Here is a 23,491-nt window from a genome sequence, read left to right as displayed (position 1 = left end):
CCCCAGCTAGAGATTTGCTGTCCCAACAACCACCACAAACACTAGAGTGCAGGTTATTTTTGCACCTCACAGGGTGTACAGCACACTCTCCCTTGCTCCCAGGGCTGGCCCACATAGCACTGTGCTCACATCCCATAGGTAGTTTCACTGTGGCAGGCTTGGAGCCTCCTGACCTGAGACTGTGGGATCCTTGCAAATGCTTCTTCTTTTTTGTTTGTGTTTTTGGAGCTAGAGTTTCACTATGTCGCTCTGGCTGGCCTGGACCTCACAAAGACCTGCCTCTGCCTCCCAAGTGCTGGGATTAAAGTGCGTGACTCAAAGATTAGCCTCCATGTCTCACACAGTTCGTGGTCATCATAGAGTCTTCCTCGCATGACCGCATCGTTCTTCCTATGCAATTTCTGTTAGTTTATAGTCCCTCTTTGTCCTGTTCCTACTGAGAGCTGAGAGTCAGCAGGGACCTTGCAGGCTCTCGTTTGCACCATGCGTCATTACACATGGCCACTAGAGGGCAGGAGATCCCATCCTTCCTTAGAGCCAAACTAGAAAAGACTCAGAACCAAATCAACTCTGTGGAAAGATATTCTGCACAAAGACCAGCTCTGCAAATCGTCCACCTGCTAAATCACAGAGAAGTTGTGTGAAGCTTTATTTTTACTTTAAGCGCTCCTCCAAAGCTTATTTCACTCAAGATCCCTGCCCTACCCCCATCCCTACCCCCACCCCCACCCCCACCCCCACCCCCACCCCCACCCCAAGTCTATGGTTTCTCATTTCTGGAGCAGCAGGAGCTTGCTAGCCCTTAGCTCAGTCCTCACAGGCATCCGCATGTGCTAGTCTGCAGTTTTCACCTCAACATTTTAATGAGATGGTTTCCTATGCATTGACCTGGTGCCCAGGGGAGGTGGGGACTGTTCTTAGAGTGGACTTTCTTTATTAAGGTGAGGTGAGTGGATGTGGGCTGGGGGATAGGGCATTTTTCTTTGCCAATGTATGAGTCTGTCCCCCAAATCCTTCAGGATCCTTATAGAATAAGCATGGTTCACTTTAGATTTCTAACAAGGAAACCACGTTGTTCTCAGTGTGCCCCTTTCTTAGGAAGTACAGATCAGATTGGGTTGCTGGGACACAGTGAGTTCTGTGAGTCACTTGAAAACACTCAGGTTCAAACATTTCTGTGTTTTGGTAGCTGAGGGAAAGCTTTTACTTGTCTGTGAGGGGGCACTTTACTCTGGGAGAAAGCAAATGATTTCTTTGTAGTTTAACCTACATCTCGTGAGCAGTCCAGGCTGAGTGAGGAGGTGGTGGGGACGAGCCGAGAGAAAAGTCTGCTGGGTTTTACTCCCAAACTGGCTTCATCCAAACTTTCTGATTTTGGTATTCACAAAAGAATAGACCTGTTCTAGTTTGCTTTTCTTTTGCTGCGATAAACATCAAGACCAAAAGCAAGTTGAGAAGGAAAAGGTTGATTTCAGCCTGCAAATTATAATCTGTAGGAGAGAAGCCAGGGCAAGAGCTCAAACCTGGAGACGGGCACTGAAGATGAGACCGTGAGGAATGCTGCTTACTTTTCCCCCAGGCTTGCTCAGCCACCTTTCTGACACAGCTTAGGTCACCTGCCGAGGGATGACACAGGCCACCATGATGAACTCTAATATACATCAGCAATTAAGAAAATGCCTCCTAGACATGGCCACAGGCCCGTCTGTTATGGGCAATCATTCAGTTGTGCTTTTCTCTTCCCAGATGACTCTAGATCTGTGTCACGGTCATAGCTGAAGCTTACTAGGGCAAGACCCAAGCTGGCCTTTCTGTTACCTGTTACCATCTTCTGTCTGCATCAGTGTGAATGGCTACGTTCCCACTGCCTTCTGCCACATGGTGGCCCCCAAGGGCATCTCCAGAAAACCTGCGCCTGTGTGTTCACACCGGCCCCTCCCTAAGCCCCTTCCGTGTTCATCCTGTGTGTTCTGAACTCCTTCTCAGGCTCTACTGATGTAAGACATGCTTCTAGAAACCTCTCTCTCCGTGGAAGCATTTGGAAATCCTTCTGCTAGGGAGACTGGGGTGGCCTGGTAAACCTTTAATTCTTCTTGTGTGGCTCCCGGTCCTCTTTAGAATTTACTTCCACTGACCTGAGGGTAGAGATGGCAACTTCATCCCATCATGGAGCAGCTGCAGGAAGCCAGGCAGAGCATGGAAGCTGTGAAACATCAATAGGACAGGGGGAAAGACCAAGGTATGTTTCAGGTGTGTGTGTGTGTGTGTGTGTGTGTGTGTGTGTGTGTGTGTGTTATTGTAGCTTAGGGGGGTGATGAGTTTAGACCATGGAAGGCAGTCTGCCCTGTTTTGGGTTGGATTTCAAGAGCCCTAGAAAGGTTTTCCCCTGGCTGGAATCATGCCACTCCAACCAGATCCAGTGAGATGTACAGTACTCTTCCTAAGAAAGAATGAGGAACAGCTGCCTGCCAGGAGGTCTGTGGGGGAGGGCTTCCCACCTAATGGGAAGTAAGAGGACAGAAGTGTGGCAGATGGGGACGTTTAAGATCCATCAGGGAGTGTCTCAGGGATTGGACTCCCAGAAGGAAGTCATCGGGTGTTATTGGGACTGTTGGTCTCCTGGAGAAGCAGATGGCAGAGTCTATGTCCTGTACTCTTTCTTCTGATATTTTTCCATCTTTTCACAGAAAGATCTAGTTAGTCATGTATTGAAGGAAATCTTGAGTTTGTGTACATTTAATCCAAATGGGTCCTTACCTGTTAACTCCTTTTTTAAAATTTTTAATTAATTTATTTGCTTTTTATTTTTTATGCTGACTGACTCACTGCCTAGGACTAAATTTCTTCTCCTACTGGGCTCTGGGGACCTCTCCGCTCTCTTTTCTCTGTGACCACTTGCACCTCGACGTAGGATGAATCCCTGTATCACAGAAGCTCCTTCCAATGGTTGAACTCATAGTACCCTTGGGTGGTATCGGGGAAGACGGAGAGGGACTTACAGACTTACATACTTAACTGCCAGTATAGGTGATGACCGTCTTCTGGTGGAAACATTCTGCTCTCTGTAACCAAGACCTCTGTGCTAACAGAGTATAAGGTCTTGGGGACTGGAAGCAAAGATGTTGCTGATATCAAGTGGTGTCATTCCCACTTGATTTCTACCCATGAATCTTGGCTATGGAGAGATGGCACTGTATACTTTGATATTACCAGGCCCATGTGTATAGTCTCTATCCCTGTTACTGTGGCTACTGTGATGAGCCTATTGACTGATGATCGGGTGACTGGGGAAGAGGCAGACTGGCACCAACAGAATGGGTCATCCCATCAACTTTAGGATCACACTCTTCCTTTGCTGAGGTCAGTTTTTCATGAGCGTTCAGAAGTCCTCCTGGTTGTCTTCCCTGTGGTCCTTCCACACACCTCTTCCACACCAACTTAGCACTGATTTCCCAGCAGTGTTGTTTCCAAATCCGTACCATCCAGCCAAATTGTTGGCTGGAGCCTGTGGGTTGGTAATAGCTGCAGATCTTACCACTTCTTCTTTTAGTGTAATTGAACAAGGTGCACGGCTCAACGTTCTGCCTATGGGGAGAATAGTCTTCCAACATGTCCTCAAGAGATGCCCAAGACTGGGCCACAGTGAGGTAGCTGTCCTCTGTTGGTGGTGCCCACATGTTGTACACAACCATCTGCCAAAACAGGTCTTCTTTTGCTCTGTCAACTGGTTGTGGAGGACTCACCCTGAGGTCACAAATTTTGGCCTGGAGTGAGAAGGTGGTGTGACTGTAGTGAGGGCATGAAGCCAGACCATCCTTTTCACCACTTCTAGTCACTAATTAACATTTCCACGGGGATGGAGTGCCAGCTGTCCATCTACTTGATGGCCCAGTAGATTGTCTTAGTGCATTACTTACTCATGTCATCAAATATCTGAGGCTGGGAAATTTAAGATCAAGGGTTCCAGACCAGGCAAAGGCCTTCATATTGTTTTACTATGATGAGAAAAAGAAGGGAAATGTGGGTACATAAGAGGCAGCGGGAGAGGTACAGACTCACTTAAAAAGATTTATTTATTTAAAAAATGTGCATGCAACACATGCATGCAGTGCCTGCAGATGCCAAAGAGGGAACTAGAAGCTCTAGAACTGGGGTTGCACATGGTTGTGAATGACCATGTGGGTGTTGGGAACTGAACCCAGGCCCTCTACATGAGCAGCAAGTGCTCTTAACTACTGGGTCACTTTCCTCATACTCTGTAATACATTCCTATTGCATGATACGGATCTCCTGTAAGTGCTGTGCCGACAGAGGCTTCATGCCCTTATCATCCCTTAGGTCGCATCTCCCAACACGGCTGACTGTTGGATGAAGTTTTCAACTTTTGGGGATGCATTAAAATCATAAAACTCTACCCCTAGACCTCAAATTTGAGTTTGAATTACATATAGACTATGCCCATTTCATCCCAATAACTTCTAATGTCTTAACATATTGTCCCAGCTTTTATATGAGGCAAGCACACTCTTAGAGCACTGACCACTTCTGAGATTAGCTTATGGAGAGTTTGTGTTCTTCCTTAAAATTTTCTGAGTACACTGAGCCTTGTAGAGTAAATACCAAGTTTTATAATCAGGACCACAATCAGCCCCACATGGACTGGAGATGAGGCTTAGCTTGCCTAGAAAGCACGAAGCCCTTGGTTCAATCCCTACTGTAAGCTAGACTAGCTGGCTACTGACATCAGGGTGACTGCCTGTCTCTGTTGCTCCGTGATTACAAACACCTGCTACTTTGAGCTCGGGAGCCTTACATTTGTGAAGCAAGACCTTACAGCTGAGCTGCCTCCCAACCGAGTAGTCTAAATTCTCAGGAACCAGGAGGGCAACTTTCCTCTTGTCCTCCCTCCTCTTGCCATGGATGGAGCCTTCACGTGTTGCTCTTGTCTCAACAGTGCCAGCCGGAGTCAGGACAATTTCAAGCAGAGCCAGGGAACACCCACACTGCAGCTCCTCCTGCTGGGGAAACAGGGCGCAGGGAAAAGCGCCACAGGAAACACCATTCTGGGCAAAGTCGAGTTCGAGTCCAAGTTCAGTGATTGTATGGTAACCAAAAGGTGCCAGAGTAAGAGTGTGTTGGTAAGAGGGAAGCAGGCCAATGTCATTGATACCCCGGATCTTTTCTCCTCACTGAACTGTCCAGAGGTTAGGCAGCAGAACCTGCAGCAGTGCTTAGAGCACTTAGATGATGGTTCCCATGTGCTGATCCTGGTCATTGCCATTGGCCACTATACAGAGGAGGACAGGAAGACCATCGAGGGCATCCAGGGTGAGTTTGGCCCTAAAGCATACAGACACATGATTGTGGTCTTCACTCGGGAAGACGAGCTGGGTAAAGACTCGTTGCAGAACTACATCGAAAGCATGACGTCTCTGAAGGAATTGATTAACAACATTGGAAGTCAACGATGCTGTACTTTCAACAACAAGGCAGGCGAGAAGCAACGGAAAATGCAGGTGTTCAAGCTTCTTGATGCAATTGAGCTTTTGATGATGGAACACCCTGGGCCATATTTTGAGCCCTTAAAAATGGAAAGCAGTGGAGTTCAGGTAGGACTGGTGGGAGGAAGATAACCCTAAATCAATAGACTATCTTGCATGATTACCACAGCGTATTTTGAAATAGAAAAACCAGAAATAACCCAAAGACCCATCACTGAGAGGATGTGAGTTAGATATGGAAGATTATTAATTTTATATTATGCATAGCATATTTATATTGAAACACGAGAGAGAGGGAGAGAGAGAAGGGAGAGGAAGGGAGGGGAAAGGGAGGGAAAGAGAATCAAATGCATTAAAGATGTTAGGTGAGAAGAGGCAGGGAAGCAGAGCTGCTTCTTCTGGTTGGTATGAGCATTTACACTTATACCATGGAGCCTAGGAAGTTTCTAGGAACAGTTCATTTTCAAGACTGAAAGGTATTGTTTTCATGTTAGTTATGTGTTTGATCTTCCGTACCTGGCGAGGTATTCTCAATTTAACTTCATGTCAGAGCCTCCGTCCCCATCCTGGGGAGCAGCAAGGGAATGATGGGGTGCTGGAAACACCTCCATCTCTGGGAACCTGCCCAACAGCGTCAGTGAGGTTGAAAATTGGACAGGTGCACGAAGGAAATCAAGGACGGTGACTTTACTGCGACCGTTCCCTAATCAGCAGATCTCCAATTGTGTCTCCATCTGTCACTGTGTGAAACGATGACCTCCTTTAGGCGTGTGTATGTGTGTGTGTGTGTGTGTCATCTTCCCCTTTATTTTCTAGGGTTGTGGCAATGGAGTGATATTTGAAGAAGACAGTCTATGTGGTAAGTTGATCACCTAAACATTTAGATTCATGTCTGCATTCTTCTAATGCTTTGCCTATCCAAAGAAAAGTAGAAAAACTAACACACAAGAAACAAAATATGCATGGAGACCCATTCTCTGTGGGTGTCCATACCTGTTCCCAGAGGACTCCTGATATGTGTGACTGAGTACAGCAGTAGTAGTCAGTAGTCAAGGTGCTGCACACTGCAAGTGTCCCTGGTCTCCTCTGTTGTTCCATGGAGCCAGCCTTGTTTTTCCTGGCTTTCTGCCTAACTCAGTTTCTTCTTCCTGGACATGAGTCTAGTATTCCTGACGGGGACCTCATAAGCATAAATTTTTCCAACTGCTTTAATAAACATTCAACCTCCCCTCTAGCCCACCACCCACCAGAGGTAGTGGAAAAGAAAAGTTATTAGGACACAGGGCAAGTAAACCTGTTTAGAAATAGTTCTTTGGGGGCGAGTCCAATCTTCGTTGTGAGGATATTAGCAGTCGGGTCCTCTAGCAAGACACCAACAGGGATCAGCAATGGCAGATCTCACAAACACCATTCACAAATCAGCAATGGTAGGACTCACAAACACCATTCATGAATCAGCAAAGGCAGGTCAATTCAGAAGAAACAGCGAGGCTCTGCCAATAGGCTAGAATCTGAGGAAGCAGCAAGAGCCCACCAGAAGGTTTTTGGTGCATTTCTCTCTATGAAAGCCCAACAAAGAATGGTCAGGCATACCAATACCACCCAGCATCATCAGCAAGTACCAGTGTCAGCAAAGCCCAACGATGACCAGTAAAGAACAGCAAGGCACACCAATACTATACGGCATTGTCCACTGTCTACTGGGTTATATTTATATCCTTTCCAAACATCACATGTTCTCTCAAGCGTCCCCTCTAGCATAACATCACATACCCTTTTTCCCAGGTTGCCTCCAGAAAAACACATGTGTCTGTTCTTAGCAAAACATCCTCTCACATGTATGCATCAGGAAAAACATCCTCTCATAAGATAGTTTCTAGAAAAACATCACATGACACAACTGAGTCGACAAAGAAACCAGACATATCTACTTCCTGACAAGGAAAAACACTCCTCATGGATGGCACTAGCTCATAGCATCTTCGTACTGACTTCCGTTAGTTATGTGTCCTGTGTAGCAACATGGGTCACTATGCAATAGTAACTAGAATGTCTATAGTGAGGACATGCCAGCCTATGAAGTCACAGATACATTTTAGCTTATTTCTGGGTCAGCCTTGTGTAAGAACTGAAACTCTCACAGTGAATCGAACAGACAAGGTCCTTTCCTCTTAAAGTACAACAAGATAATAAAAAAAAATAACTTATGACATTTAGTAGTAATAACAACAATTGTAACTAACACCATGTGCTAAGAAATAACATACATGCACTTCAGTCCCCAAAGTATTTTAAATGATATGTGTATTATGTGTACAGTTTGTAGTATCTTGGCAGGCACGTTAGTAGCCAGGGAAAGCATTCTTTTTTATAACAATTATAGAATGAAGGTGTTTTTATCAATGTACTGATTTTTACAGGCCTTGGGATTCAAAATTCAGCCAATGCCCTGTAGTACAGACCCTCAGGAACAAGCATGTGACTAAGCAAAACCAGTCTAACTGACCTAAGACAGTGACCGCACCTCAGGTCAGGGGGCAGGAGAGGATTCTCGGTGGAACATTAGGTGGCTCTGAGGAGATCAGGCTCATTTCGGATTGGGTGCTAGTAAGCAGGGGGTATTCGAAGGCTAGGAACTTTATGATTTTTTTTTTTTGGCCTCAGGATATAAGGTCAGTCAGTAGAGGATGTTTTGGGAGTCTCAACTTGGTTTGCATCAGACATGCTGCATATGGCCATGGTCTCGATGCGCTGGAATCTATCATGTGACACTGATGATCGGCTGAGGAAGAGACAACATCTCCAGGTCTCCGTCTTCTTTCCAAGTGCCTGCTTCTATTTATGTGGACGCTCCTGTACTGAAGGAGCCCTCCTTTCAAAGAAATAACAAGTGGAAAATAATAGGTTTTTCCTTTTGTGTTTTCTTGGGAGGAGTTTGTAAGACAGTAGGTTTCTGTAAGGTTTTCCACAGCCCTTTTGCTTTGGCTAATCCTCTTTGCATTCCCTCATCTCCTCAATGTACTCATCCCTTCCAAACTTAAACCTCTCTGCTCTTATTTACTTCCCTTTGACCTGTCACACCTGTCTTCACAGGGGACCCTGCTGTCATTCCCCTTCCCAGCTCCCTGCTTCCACCAGAACACCATGCCAATGTTGTGCATGTGTGCCACACTGTCATTTTCCAGTCATTACTTGATGCATATCTGAGTTTTTACCATTTCTTGGGAGATCTTAGAGCAATGATCACAGATCAGCAGAGGTCTCCGTAGTGTGGTGCAGTCCGTTGGGTGCATGGCAGGAGTAGAACAGATGGGGCTGAGGTGCACCATGAGAGACAGAGGGAACAAATTGTCCAGAAGGACATAGTAAGAACTCATTATTTTTTAGTTCTATCCAGACATAATTTTATTTTTATTTACAGCCAAATTAGACTTTAATGCATATATATATATACATATGTCATATGTATCTGTAATATTTTACACATGTAATATTACATATACATGTAACTATATGTATGTGTATCTGTATCTATGCATGTATACATATATGTACCTACACATATATGTGAGTATATATGTATATAACTACACATGTGTGTAAACAATATACACATCTATACATATACATGTATATATTATAGTCATTATATACACATACATATATATCACATTTGTGAGTGTTCTTATTTTTATATGTATGCATCCAAGTATGTGTATGTACATGTGAACATGTTTGTGTATATGTGTAAATGTGCAGACCAGAGGACAATCTTGTATATCACCTTAAGCACCATACAAGTTTTTATTGAGACAGGATCTCTTCCTGGTCTGGAACTCACCTGTAGACTAGATTATCTGGCCAAAGCACCCTAGGTGTCTACCTGGTTTTGCCTCCACAGTGCTGGGATTACAATTGTGTACCACCATACTTAAATTTTTAATTTTTTCATGGGCTTTGGGCAATGAACTAGAACCCTCATGCTTGTGAGTCAAGTCCTTCAGAAATGGAACTATCTCCCTAGACTCCATATCACATTTTCTTCATTTATCTGTTGATGGATTTCTAGGCTAGCTAGTCTATTATCAGCAATGCAACAATAAACATGAATAGTCAAACATTTTATGTTACTAGAAAGTTAATACATAAGTAATGTTCTCTCCTCTGTGAAGAACGGCAGTTCTTACAGCATCCTCTGATAGACACCCACTCTCCAGACTCCTATGAATATAGACTAGTGTGTCCTGTTCTGAACTTCAGATAACAAAATCATATAGAATGTAGGTTTTATGTCTGGTTTCTTACATTCAGCATGATTTTGAGTTTCATACACATTAAAAAAAAAACCCAAATCAACAACTGAGTATTTTATTGTGTGAGTATAAGACATTTTATAATCAGAATGTCACAGCCCCTGCCTTAGCCAATGACCTCATGCTATAATACCTTTGAAGGATGAGGGCCAGTGGAAGCTCAGTTTAGCATAGTCATTCTCCTGGAAAATCCTGGGCTTCCTGTGCTCCTCTTAGTTCATTCCTGCTTTCCATGGTTCCTCCCTGGACGGCTGGGTTCTGCCTGAGATTAGAGTCCTGCTCCATCAGAGGGATGAGGCTTTTTACAATTGTTCACAACTGTATTCAACTGCAGGAGGGGATGCTGGATCTATTTTTATTTTTTCTTGTCTCATAGGTTCAAAGAAGAGGCAGCCTCAGATCACAGGACCTGATTGTGATATAGAAATGCCAGAGCTGAAGGTCCTTGTCATGGGGAAGCGTGGTGTTGGGAAAAGTGCAGCAGGAAACAGCCTTCTGGGGAAGCAGGTTTTTAAGACTGAATTCAGTGAGAAGCAGCAGGTCACCACGGCCTTTGCATCCAACAGCAGGGTCTGGAATGGGAAGAAAGTTGTGATTATTGATTCTCCAGATATCTCATCATGGAAGCTTGATGAATCGAAAGTCAAGAAGCACTTTTCTCCAGGTCCCCACGCCTTTCTGCTGGTGATACCCCTGGGTTCTTCTTTAAAGAGTGATGACGATGTGTTCAGCATCATCAAACGTAATTTTGGAGAAAAATTCACCAAGTTCACAATTATTCTCTTTACCAGGAAAGAAGATGTTAGGGATCAGGCTGTAGATGAATTTATAAGGGAAAGTGATAATCTCTATCAACTCACCCAGAAATTTGAAGGAAGATACGCAATCTTCAACTACCGGGCAGCTGTGGAAGAGGAGCAGAGCCAGGTGGGCAAACTACTGGACCAAATCAAGAGTATGGTGCAGTGGAACAGCAACAAGCCTTGTGTCACCAGAGACAAAGGTATGGCTGAGCATAGGAAATGGTTTTGTATCCAGTGCTTGCGATATAAAGCATGACCTAGAGCTATTGCTTTCTGAAGGATATGGAGAGTGTGAGTACAGGTCCAGGCTGGGCTGTAGCTCAGTACAGTGCTTACCCAGCATGCACTAAGGTTGATTCCCCAGTAGGTCAACAACTGGGCATGGTGGTGGATAACTGTAGCCCCAACACTTGGGAAGTAGAGTCAGAAGGACCAGAATTTCAAGTTCATTGACTGACTAGTGAGTTCAAGGCCTGCCTGGATTATATGTGACCCTGTCTCTGTCTCAAAATCAGCCAGCAGGTATATACTATGGGCTTGTCTTTAAATTGTCCTAAAGTTATGAGTTTTTTTTTTTTTAATGTACACTCTTAGAACTATCTTTCAATTTCTTCCTGACCCCTACCTCACCTCTCCTGCATGGAAACCTCTCCCAGGCTTCTTGCTTTTGCATTCTGCTGTTGTTGGGACTTAGTACACAGCTCTGTGATGACAATTTCCGGTCAGTGATTTGCTTTTCTTTTCTCTTAACATAGAACTCCCTCTGGGTCATTTGCTCTTTACTGCTTTGGAGATGGAAGCTGTAAGAAAGTATAGGTGGGGCTTAGATGATGACTCATAAACATAAGACCTGAGTTCAGTCCCCAGAACCCACATCAGAAAAGCCAGACATGGTGGTGAATGTAACAGATAGCTCTCTGGGACTTCCTGACCAGCTATCCTTACCTATTTAGCAAGTTCCCAGCTAGTGAGAGATTGTCTCAAAAACCAACTTAGACTATGGCTGAGGAATGACAGCTGAGGCTGTTCTCCAGAATCTCCATGCATACCATACACATATATGTACACCTGCACACACATGTTCATTTAAACACACATGAACACCCATATATATATATTATATATATATATATATATATAAATAAAGAAAAAAAGAAGAAACTGGAGCAAGAGAGTTAGGAGCTAAAACACGACAGGGACAGAGCCTGCATGCTTGTGGTAGATGGCAGTATGTGGCACTCAATGGTGTGATCCCAGCTCTCTCCTGTGGAGAAAGGACTGCTCATGTTTTCATTACTCCCTATTGACCTCATCTGAGATCTTTCCCATTTCTACTCATCTGTTCTCTTCTGATTCAGATGTTCTGACACGGGAAGATCAGTGCTCCAAGTGGGTATCACTGTTATTGCCCCTTTCACATTCCCCAAGGAGGGCCAGGCTCCGGGAAGCTAGCTAAAGGAGCGTAGGGAAGTGGGGAGGCTAGGAGAAAGCATCTGCAGAAACTCAGTTTGAAACAGGTTTTAGGAATATAGGTAGGGTTTGGATGGCCAGGAAGAAAGGGAGATACTCAGAATACATTAGCAACTTTAAGAAAAAAATAGGAATGGCTGAGCATGCCTCTCAATGGAAATAGGCCTTCAAATTGCATGAAGGATCAGATTTCAGAGAGGGCTGGCAGCATAGTCTTTTCTGTAAGTACAGATGTAGGGATTGGGATACATGCTGTGAGTTTGGGAGTATGTGTGTGTGTGTATGTGTGTGGGTGCACGTGTGCATATGTTGGTTCATATCATTGGTCTATTTTAAACCTTTAGGCAAAACTCTGAGGCTGGGTTCAACACGAGTAGCTCATTAGTTGTTCCTGGAAGGAAGGGCAAGATGGGATTTCCACTCTCTTTGGTTTAAGGTAGACAATAGTGACTTGACAAGGAATTCGTGATGGAGGACCACTGGGAAGAAACATGGTTAAGTGAAAAGGCAATAGGAACACCAAAAGAGTAAATGTAATCAGATCTCTCTACACCTGCAAATACCATTTATAGGGAAACTTTTCTCCCATCACCGAAACCACAAAGAACAGTGTTAGTGGGGATTTATTTTAACCAGGAAGCTCCTTCAACTCATTAGTAAAAGACACAGTAAGCCTCATCATGCTTTAAATGAATTTTAGTACGAGACAACCAACACAACTGACAATCTATTGATAAAATATGTGATTGCTTTTTCCTGAAAATCCAATTGTATAGACTTGACTTTCAAAGACCTTTTGCAAAGACATTATGGTTATCAGGAGTTGGCAACAGAGAGACTTAGTCACAGAAGGAATAGAGGACAGAAATGAAGCGTATGGATCCAGCAAAGATAAGAGGCCATTGTTTCTCTTAGGTATGAGGAATTAAGAAGAGGTCCCAGAAAAGGGAGCAGAGTAGATTCAGAGATAGGAGATATGCCGTGTTCACAGATGAGCACCAGGCAGAGAATTGTCTAAGTCCCTCTGTTGAGTTCCTAGACCACATGAGCTGGGAAGCCAGTCTCATGTGTGGGGTAGACCTGCTCGATGGTATCCTGTGAGCTCAATGAGGAAACTAGTGCTCTGAATAACTTGGGAAAGTGAACCTGTATCATCCCACAGTCATGAGTCCTTCCCAATTTCCTCTGCAACAGAACTCTTAAACATCATCCTCTTGGGAACGAGTGGGGCTGGAAAGAGTGCAACCGGGAACACTATCCTGGGGAGACCTGCCTTCTTCTCTCAGCTCAGAGCTCAGCCGGTCACCAGTAGAAGCCAGAGTGGCAAGAGGACACTGGACTGGCAGGATATTGTGGTTGTGGACACTCCATCATTCTTCCAGATGCCTGGGACTGAAAAGGATCCGTCCAGGTTAAAGGAGGAGCTCCAACGCTGTTTGTTTCTCTGCGAAGAAGGCATGAGGATTTTTGTCCTGGTACTCCAGCTGGGACGGTTCACCCAGGAAGATGAGACAGTGGTGGAGCAACTGGAGGCCAGTTTTGAGGAAAACATTATGGAAAATATGATTGTGCTGTTTACACGGAAGGAAGACCTAGGGGATGGGGACCTGCAGGATTATACTAACAACACAAAGAACAAAGCCCTTAAAAGATTACTTAAAAAGTGCAAGGGGCGAGTTTGTGCTTTTAATAATAAAGAAATTGGTGAAGGCCAGAAGAACCAGGTTCAAGATCTGTTGACAATAGCCAATGAGCTCAAAAAGAACCATGATGAGTATTCAAATTCATGGGTGAATCAATTAAAATCAAAAATGGGCCAAATTATGGCATTTAAATAAGCTCAAGTGACCACTTTTAAGGCCTGGGACAATTTAGGGATGCCATCAGACAGAGGTGGGGGTGAATGAGAGGAGGAAGGATTAGTGTGCTGAGTCCCCTCAAAGGCTGAGGAATAAACGCATCTCATGATGGATGTAGATATTCGGGTAGATAAATTGTCCAGTTAGGCCAGGCAGAAGGGAACTAGAAGACAAAGAGAATAAGGTAGAGAATATTGGAAATGTTTAAATAGATTAAGGGTGAAAACCACTTCACCAGTGTAAGTTGGGTAGAGTGAGGATTGTCACTGTTCCCAAGGCTCAGGTCAATGTCAAGCTCAATAAGATAGTATCCTGACGACCAGGGTATTCAAACACACACACGCACACGCACACATGCACGCACGCACACGTGTGCACACATGCACACACACACACATGCACACACACGCACGCACACACACACACGCACGCATGCACACACACACACAGAGAGAGAGAGAGAGAGAGAGAGAGAGAGAGAGAGAGAGAGGGAGGAAGGGAGAGAGAGAGAGAGAGGCCCAGAATGGCAAAGTTAGTTGTGAGTCACAACATTCCAACTTCATTCTTTGTGCCCAGCTTCACGGGTATATGAAATTTATTTCCTGGTGTTCTGTGCATGGTTGAGAAGATCTACTGGAAGCTGCTTGCAGTCAGATGAAGAATATGAAGTCTTCTCCAAGGTGTATTGAGGGTCAGAAATTTTAAACATCAGCCATTTTCATGTATACCTTGAGGATAAGATCTATAACACATGTGCTTAGCTACCTTCAAGATCAACCTACTGATAATGAAGACTGAGAATTAATACGTTTTTGATATTATACTTTATCTTTGCCAAGAGGCCAAGAAGTAACCCAACTAATATTGAATGCCACATACTTCTTAACACGCTAACGTCTAGAAAATGTATGTATAAATATGAGTTGAATCAGAAAATAAAGATGAGCTGGATTATGACTTTACACTTTCCTTCTGATGACAATTTTTCTGATTGAGGGAAGAGCCTAATTTTACAAAGAGGACACGGAAATGTTTATGAATTTTGACCAAGGTGAGCTTTTCACATCTATGGTACCCAAGGGTCTTTTAAACAATTTGTATGACAGACCTTTACCAGCTCTAGGATTTTATGTCCTGGACATTTTCTCACACCAAGGAAAAATGAATGGGAACCGTCTTTGAACCAGGATCAGGAGGATTCAGGCCTGGATGACAGATGATTGTGACTCTTCCCTAAGATTCCCTTTTGTGCGAGTGCAGTAGCCACAGCCCTGCTAGCTACCTCAGGCTGAAGAGGTGACACTAGGACCTGGGCATGGGGAGGGATGCACAGGATACGCAGTGTGGTGTATTCTTATTGTAGGATCTAACTTACCCTACAGAATTTCTTTAGGTCTATTTCTAAGTGGGTGACGGCTGCTGTGGCAGTTGTTCTGAGAAAGCACATGGGATGAGACAGGAGAGTTGCAGGTTTACCAGGGGATGATGACCGTAATCCTGCTGGGTGGAGGTGGCCGCTCTTGCTCGTTCCCAGGACAGTTAGTTGGTCTTGGGATGGAAAGCCACATATGTTTCTCTGTGTCTCTTTTACCACACCTTCATGACTTCCTCTCACTGCCCAGAGCTGGTTGACCACACCAGGGTGAGGTTTCTCTTCATGCCTGCTTGTTTGTGAACACAAGGAAGCCACAGTGACCAGGTGGGTGATGTAGCTCACTGTGCACTGGGGCTGTACTACTTCTTTCTTTTGCTGTGATCAAACACATGATAGCAAGAAATTAAGGAAGGAAGGGAGAGGGGAGGGAAGGAAGAACTTATTCTGGCTCATAGTTTGAACGTACACTCTGTCTGCTATTATTAGAGCAGGCATTGTGGCAGGAATAGGAGGCAACAGGTCACATCTGGAGCACAATTAGGAAGCAAGGAATGATGAGCTGTGGTACGCAGGTCACTTTCTTCTTTTTGTTCAGTCTGAGTCCCCAGCCCATGAAATGCTGTGGCCCACAGTTACAGTGGTTCTTTCTCACCTCAACCCAGTTAAGAAACTCCCTCACTATTATACCGAGAGGTTTCTCTCTACATGATTCTATATTCTGACAAGCTGATATCAATATTAATCATCACAGACAACTTTGTTACAGCTGGAAAATCTAGCCCACAAAGCTTGGGGCTCGGAAACATAAATTACAGTGAGAGTTGACAATAATAATAATAATAATAGTGAGTCTTTTGATGTTTCTTGGGTCTCAAGGTATTCTTCCTGCTGGGGACATTTAGTGTCTCCTGCATCTTAGTAAGTAGCACCTCTCCTTACTAAAGATTCCCCTTTGAGCCATCAGTCTGAGTTGCTCTTATACTCTCTCAAGCATCAGAATGCTGATCATCTAGTGTCCATCCTACCTCTTCAATATGATGTCACTACTGTAATGCAGTAGCTTTGCAAATTGGAGTGGGGGATGGGTTGCCCTGCAGGGGACATTAAGCCTTTCCTGGAGATGTTTCTGCTGTGATGCTCACGACTTATAGAGGGTAGGTCTCAGGAATAGAGTTAGCTCATAGACAGCGTTGGACAATGCACTGAATGGTCCTCTATAGCAGAACCCCACCTGATCTTCAGTGTCAGAAGTGCTGATGCTGATGTACTGCATGACATGGATGAATGGATCCTGTTCTATGCTGCAGAGTATCCATACAGTACATACAGATGTCTTCCGAACAAAGAGTGGGAGGAGTTAATGGTGCGTCAGTGTCTGTTGTGCTGATACACATGGCATGTGCTTATTCTTTACACTGGGGTCCTCTTCTCCTTCCTCACAGAATTACCTTGGGCTTCATGTCTCCCTCTTCGTGCCCTGAGAAAGAAATCCTGAAGACTCTGGCCTTTGTAGCTTAAACAGGCTTTGAAAATTGGCTAAATCCTTAAAAGGGAGGAGAAGGTCCAGTGCTGGCACCTCCTGTGAATCTACAAGCAAGAAGAATCTAGAACAGCGGTTCGCAACCTGTGGGTCATGGCCAGCCCAAAACATATTATTTCCAATGGTCTTAGGAACTGAGACACAGCTCGGTAGCAAAATTACAGTTATGAAGTAGCAACAAATATGAATGTATAGGTTGGAGGTTCCAAATCATTGGAAATGTGTGTTTTCCAATGGTCACAACCCACAAGTTGAAAACGTCCATCTAGAAGACTCTCAAGGCCTTTGATTATGAGTCTTCCTTTACTACTTCAAATACAATTGTCACCATTACAGGAAAGACTCCTGCTCTTCCTCCCATCACCACCCTTGTCCTGACACCATGAGCCTGGTGTCACTGCCTCACTGTCGTCTCCCTAAGACTAAGGCATTAATGTGCCTCAGGTCTCGTTTCTCACAAGGGGCAGGATGATGTTTATAAGGCACTCTGGCGGCCTCCATTCTTGCATGTCTCCCTACCATTTCTGACAATAGTCATGGCATCTCCCCAATAAATGAAGGATGTAAAAATCTAGCTATTATTAGCAAAACATACTTCTCCCCTCAGCCACACACAGTTCCTGTTTATTATTTTTCAACTACATTGTCTTCACAGATGGTGTTGGTGGCTTGTGTTTCCCACAGATGAAAGGGCTAAGTTGAACAGAATCAAGTCTGAGCAAAGTGTCACACCCCAAACCATCTTAGGCAGTGGGGAGGAGACAGGATGGGAGAACAAAGCCTCCCCCTCCTCTCTCTTCCGGAGAGGAGATGCAAACTTCCTGACAGGGATAAACAGTCTGAGGTCAACAGAGAAAAGAGCAGAGGGCAGACTGACTAAACAGAAGCCCTGGAAGGCGGGTGGGTGTGGCTGAGGGTTCCAGCTGATTGATTCTAGTGGGGTGTGGAAGGAAAGGAGAATCCTTAAGTCTGGAGATGCAGAATAGACACTTGATGATCATCAGCAGACGGGTCAAAAATAGGTTTGCAATCTGTCAAGTTGAACTGATCTTGGCAAAGGTCTGGGTGGATTCCAGTGGGGCAGGGACTAGAACATCAGGGAGGACCCTAGCAGGACAGCCACACCTAACTTCAGAGAGGTCCTAGGGGTTTTCTGCCACTCCCACAGCGTGGGCTGGCAGCCTGCTGACCAGGGAACTCGGCATGCATGCCTCTACCACCTCTGCCACCTTGGCGAGGTGGCCTTGCACCAACTCATACACCTCACTGCAGTAGTGAGATCCCCACCCCCACCCCTGCCGAGCTCCCTCAGAGCTCAGGAACAGGCCCAGTAATTGTTCTTTCTGGGCCTTGTGCTCACTGCCTGTGGCAGGGTTGTCCTGAGTACACATGCAGTCCTGCACTTGGCTACCAGCAAGGCTTCTGTCTGCAAAGGAATTGAACATCTATCTAGGAGTGTGCTTTGGAGTGCAGACAAGTGTCTAGAGACAAAGCAGGCACTTTTTTTTTTTTTTTTTTTTTTTCTGATGTTGAATTGTGCCAGTTGTTTTCTGGTCACATCTAGATTTTCAGTAATATCACCAGAAGAAACAACCATAGTACCTTGAGTTAGAGTCACACTGGGAGAGTACTGAGCATGGTTGGATATGTTTTCTCAGGGGCTCCTGTAGGACTTTGAGAAGATGATTTTGTCTCTGGTAGAGCACTGGCTTTGAGATAGCTGGAGACCCAACAGGTGTCCATTGCCTGGGTAGGGATGGCACATATCTCGACATGTTCCCGGATTCCAGACTCCTGACAGGTGGTCTACATCTCCATTAGCCTGCACCTTGCAGACACGTTTTTGGCTAAGCAGCCCCTCTCAAAGGGCTCAGGCAGAGGGTGTGACTACAGGCCTCAGCCTCAAGAGATTTACATACTAATGAGATTCTGAAGGCCAGAGGGCTGGAGCCAATTAAACATTCTTTCCCCAGCCCCTCCCCCTTTCTCCCTCTCTATTTAACTCAGGTCTGCCCTGAGTTTGGGGGGTGGAGCGGTGATGGTGGTGGGGGTGGGGGTGGGGGTGGGGGTGGGGGTGGTGGTGCTGGTGGTGGTGGTGGTTGTTGGGAGCCGACTTTAGCAGAAAGCGGCTAGATCAACTTTGCAGCCATCTGGAACCATATACCCTGACGAAAGATTTGGTTTTCAATAGCCTACAACAGCTGAAGCACACTCTGATATCCCACATATTTTGTGTTGCTGTTTACTGGCCCCAGCTGCAAGGTGCACGTGGTAGTCACGCCTGCAAGGCAATGCAGTTCACGTGCTGTCCACGTGCTATCTACACCATACATGCTTATAAGGCGCACGTGCTATCCACGCCTGCAAGGCATTGCGGTGCACATGCTGTCCATGCTATAGACGCCTGTAAGGCTTACGTCATATCAACACCTGCAAGGCACGTGGTATCCACGCGCCTACAAGGCACGTGGCAAAAGCCTATAAATAGCTCAGAATTCCCTTCAATAAACGAGACTTGATCAGAATCTCTGTCTTGTCTCCATTCTTCGCGTCTCTTCCCCTTTATCCCCACTCTCTCTCTCGCTAGACCCTGACCCTCGGACCGGAACGGGCAGTACGGGCTGCAACAGTTTGGCGTCCAACATCGGGCTCCAGTAAGCGCAACAGTTTGGTGCCCAAGCGTGGGGGGTTCGCGACAGTTTGGCGCCTAACGTGGGGCAGCGGGAACGAGAGACCCAGTGAGGGACGTTACTGGAAGAAGGTGATCACGAATCTGCTGAGTTGAGAAAGAGCACTTAGCCCCAAAAGTGTTGAGGCAAAGTGTTGAGGCAGAATGTGGGCCTCAACATTAGTGGCGCCCGAACAGGGACCAGCTCCAGGCCCCGAACCGACACAAGCCAAAACAGGCTTATGGAGCAGTCAGTGTCCTACCAGCAAATACCAATCTCTTTCTGAACTTAGTCGAGCAACACCAGGAAGCGCAGGACTGGACCTCAGTTCTGCCACCCACACAGTATTAACCCCAGAAATGGGACCTCAGGCTTTACCCACTGGAGTGTTTGGACCACTCTATCCAAATGTGTTTGGCCTGATAGTGGGAAGAAGCAGTACTACTATGCAGGGATTACAAATTTTTCCTGGAGTTATAGATAATGATTATCAGGGTGAGATTAAGGTAATGGCGCAGGCAATTCAGAACATAGTCACCATTCCTACAGGAAAGAGGATAGCTCAACTATTGTTACTTCCATTGTACCCTACTAATCACAAATATAAGAATCCTAAAAGAGGGGATCAAGGTTTTGGTTCCTCTGATGCATACTGGGTACAGCCTATAGTTAAACAAAAACCTATGATGACAATCTGGCTAGATGGAAAGGCATTCCAAGGCTTGGTTGACACAGGAGCTGATGTGACTATCCTAAAACAAAGTGATTGGCCTGCTACCTGGCCTCTGACCCCAACCTTAACCAATTTAAGGGGTATTGGCCAAAGTCAAAATCCACTACAAAGCTCTAAGGTGCTAACGTGGAAAGATAAAGAAGGAAATACAGGAAATATACAACCCTATGTCATCTCAGGCCTTCCCATTAATCTCTGGGGCAGAGATCTGTTATCCCAGTTGGGATTGATTATGTGCAGCCCTAATGAAGTAATCATGGCTCAAATGGTAAACTCTGAGCCTTCCCCAGGCAAAGGATTAGGAAAAGGTGAAGATGAAATTATTCATCCTACTGAAGTTTATGGTAACAATGAAAGAAGAGGCTTGGGGTATTTTTGATGGGGGCTACTGATTCAGCTGCACCCCTAGGACGTTGTGCGGATCCCATCACCTGGAAAGGGGACTCGCCCGTCTGGGTGGATCAGTGGTCCCTAACCACCGAAAAATTACAAGCTGCCCAGTTGCTAGTGCAGGAGCAATTGCAGGCAGGGCATTTGGAAGAGAGTAACTCTCCCTGGAACACCCCAATATTTGTCATTAAGAAAAAATCAGGAAAGTGGAGATTGTTGCAAGACTTGAGGGCTGTTAATGCAACCATGATTAAAATGGGAGCCTTACAACCTGGGCTGCCCACACCGGTGGCCATACCTTTAGGTTATTTTAAAATAGTTATAGATTTAAAAGACTGTTTTTTTACTATCCCCTTACATCCTAATGATAGAAAACGTTTTGCTTTCAGTATTCCCTCTATAAACTTTAGAGAACCTATGAAAAGATATCAATGGAAGGTATTGCCTCAGGGTATGGCTAACAGTCCTACCTTGTGCCAAAAGTTTGTGGCTTCTGCCATAGAGGGTGTTAGAACTATGTGGAAGCAAATTTACATGATTCATTTCATGGATGATATTTTGATAGCTGGAAAAGATGGAAAACAGGTACTCCAGTGCTTTGATGATCTTAGAACAGCTTTACAGACTGCAGGGTTACAAATAGCGCCAGAAAAGGTGCAATTACAAGACCCATATACTTATTTAGGATTTCAGATTAATGGTCCATGTATTATTAATAGTAAAGCCACACTGAGGACTGATTCCCTTAAGACACTTAATGATTTTCAAAAACTACTGGGAGACATTAATTGGCTAAGACCATATTTGAAACTTACAACAGGAGAATTGAAGCCTCTGTTTGATATTCTCAAGGGAGATCCTGACCCTAAATCTGGCAGTGCTCTAACAGAGGAGGGTAGAAAAGCCTTACAGAAGGTAGAGAATGCTATTTCATCCCAATTTGTAACTCATATTAATTATTCTAAGCCTTTATATTTTCTTATTTTTAACACTAAACTAACTCCTACTGCAGTTTTTTGGCAAACTGCACCCATATTATGGGTTCATCTTCCCTCATCCCCCAAGAAGGTTCTTAATCCATACTATGCAGCTGTAGCAGATATGATTATGTTAGGCAGAGATAACAGTCAAAAATATTTTGGAAAAGATCCTGATGTCATAGTACAACCCTATACAAGGCATCAGGTTGATTGGCTTATGCAGAATTCTGAAGTCTGGCCTATTGCATGTGCCTCATTTGCTGGTCAGATAGATAATCATTATCCACCAGATAAATTGGTTCAGTTTTGTAATCATCATGAATTTGTTTTTCCATCTCGTACTGCACATGAACCTATCAAGGAAGCATTGCTAGTTTTCACTGATGGTTCCTCATCAGGAACAGCTGCTTATGCCTTTAAAGATCAAGTAATCTCCTTTGCTACATCATCTGTGTCAGCTCAATTGGTTGAATTACATGCTGTTATTGCTGTGTTTCAAGCATTTCCAAATCAACCCATTAACATTTATACAGATAGCTCATACATAGCTCAGTCTATCCCTCTGCTAGAAACTGCTGCACAAATAAAGCATTCCTCAGAAGCAGCTGATTTGTTTTTACAGTGCCAACAATTAATTTTGAGGAGAAAGTGTAAATTCTTTATAGGACACCTGAGAGCCCACACTGGGCTACCAGGTCCTCTCTCTGAAGGAAATACCAAGGCAGACCTAGCTACTCGAATAGCTGCAGTGACTTCATCAGATCAAAAATCTAATTTGGATCAGGCCATAAAGGCTCATGAGTTACATCACCTTAATTCTAAAACCTTAAGAGTTATGTTTAAAATTACCAGAGAACAAGCTAGACAAATTGTCAAACAATGTCAATCATGTGTTAAACTTTTACCAGTTCCTCATTTGGGTGTAAATCCAAAGGGACTGATACCAAACAGTATCTGGCAAATGGATGTTACTCATTATAATGAATTTGGCAAGCAAAAATATATACATGTATGTGTAGACACATACAGTGGTTTCACCTATGCAACATTACAAACTGGAGAAGCAAGCAAGCATGTGATTGCTCATATGCTTGCTACAATCGCTGTAATGGGTGTGCCTAAACAGATAAAAACTGACAATGGCCCAGGTTATACAAGCTCCAGTTTCCACCAATTTTGTGAAAGATTGGGAATACTACATAAAACGGGTATTCCATATAATCCACAGGGCCAAGGTATAGTAGAAAGGGCACATCAAACCATTAAATGTCAATTTGAAAAAATTAAAAAGGGGGAATGGTACCCTACCAAGGGATCCCCCAGAAATATCCTTCATCATGCACTCTTCATTTTAAATTTTTTAAATTTGGATTCTGAAGGAAAATCTGCTGCAGATAGATTCTGGCATCCTGATACAAAAAAAAAAAATTTGCAACAGTCCTCTGGAAAGACCCATTAACTAGAACCTGGAATGGGCCAGACCCAGTGCTTATCTGGGGAAGAGGTTCTGTTTGCATATATTCCCAAACTGCAGATGCTGCACGTTGGCTGCCAGAGAGACTGATTAAACAAATAGACAACAATAACAAATCCAGGGAGGAGAAACCCCCTGAGAAGCGTATTTTTTCTTCACAGGAAACATGAAGATGCTTCACAATTGCCTTCAAATTGGAACAGATCAACGAGTAAACCTAACTTGGGAAGTTATCAGTGCTGAAGGAGACATCACCACCCATATCTCCAGGGTGGCTCTATTGGACTCTTGATTCCCTGACTTATGATTTAGTGGGGAACTAGATTGTTTTAGATTTAGTGGGAATTTAGATTAGGAGAAAACCCACTACCACAGTTACTATAG

General features: G+C 44.5%; 1 protein-coding gene across 2 annotated transcripts; it reads left to right on the top strand.

Annotated features, from left to right (window-relative positions):
* The first annotated feature begins 1,936 nt into the window (after positions 1-1,936).
* On the top strand, positions 1,937-14,908 carry Gimap8 (GTPase, IMAP family member 8). Of its 2 annotated transcripts, XM_034519448.2 has the most exons (6): positions 1,937-1,997; positions 2,119-2,239; positions 4,955-5,609; positions 6,318-6,360; positions 10,191-10,817; positions 13,282-14,908. In XM_034519448.2, exons 2-6 carry the CDS (start codon positions 2,148-2,150, stop codon positions 13,923-13,925), a joined length of 2,061 nt encoding a protein of 686 aa, XP_034375339.1. In that variant the 5' UTR covers positions 1,937-1,997; positions 2,119-2,147; the 3' UTR covers positions 13,926-14,908. The 2 variants fall into 2 exon arrangements, with proteins under 2 accessions (XP_034375339.1, XP_076769491.1); XM_076913376.1 differs by lacking the exon at positions 1,937-1,997 and having other exon boundaries at positions 2,004-2,239.
* The last annotated feature ends 8,583 nt before the right edge of the window (positions 14,909-23,491 follow it).

This window comes from Arvicanthis niloticus, chromosome 15 (genome assembly GCF_011762505.2).
Source record: "Arvicanthis niloticus isolate mArvNil1 chromosome 15, mArvNil1.pat.X, whole genome shotgun sequence".
NCBI classification, from domain to species: domain Eukaryota; kingdom Metazoa; phylum Chordata; class Mammalia; order Rodentia; family Muridae; genus Arvicanthis; species Arvicanthis niloticus.
This window is presented reverse-complemented; position numbering and strand designations above follow the sequence as displayed.

What these genes read in the sequence shown, in the direction of transcription:
- Gimap8 (XM_034519448.2), top strand. Translation starts at nt 2,148, where the DNA reads ATGGCAACTTCATCCCATCATGGAGCAGCTGCAGGAAGCCAGGCAGAG. An exon ending in GGACAGGGGGAAAGACCAAG is followed by an intron (nt 2,240 to 4,954) that starts GTATGTTTCAGG and finishes TTGTCTCAACAG; the next exon opens with TGCCAGCCGGAGTCAGGACA. An exon ending in TGGAAAGCAGTGGAGTTCAG is followed by an intron (nt 5,610 to 6,317) that starts GTAGGACTGGTG and finishes TTTATTTTCTAG; the next exon opens with GGTTGTGGCAATGGAGTGAT.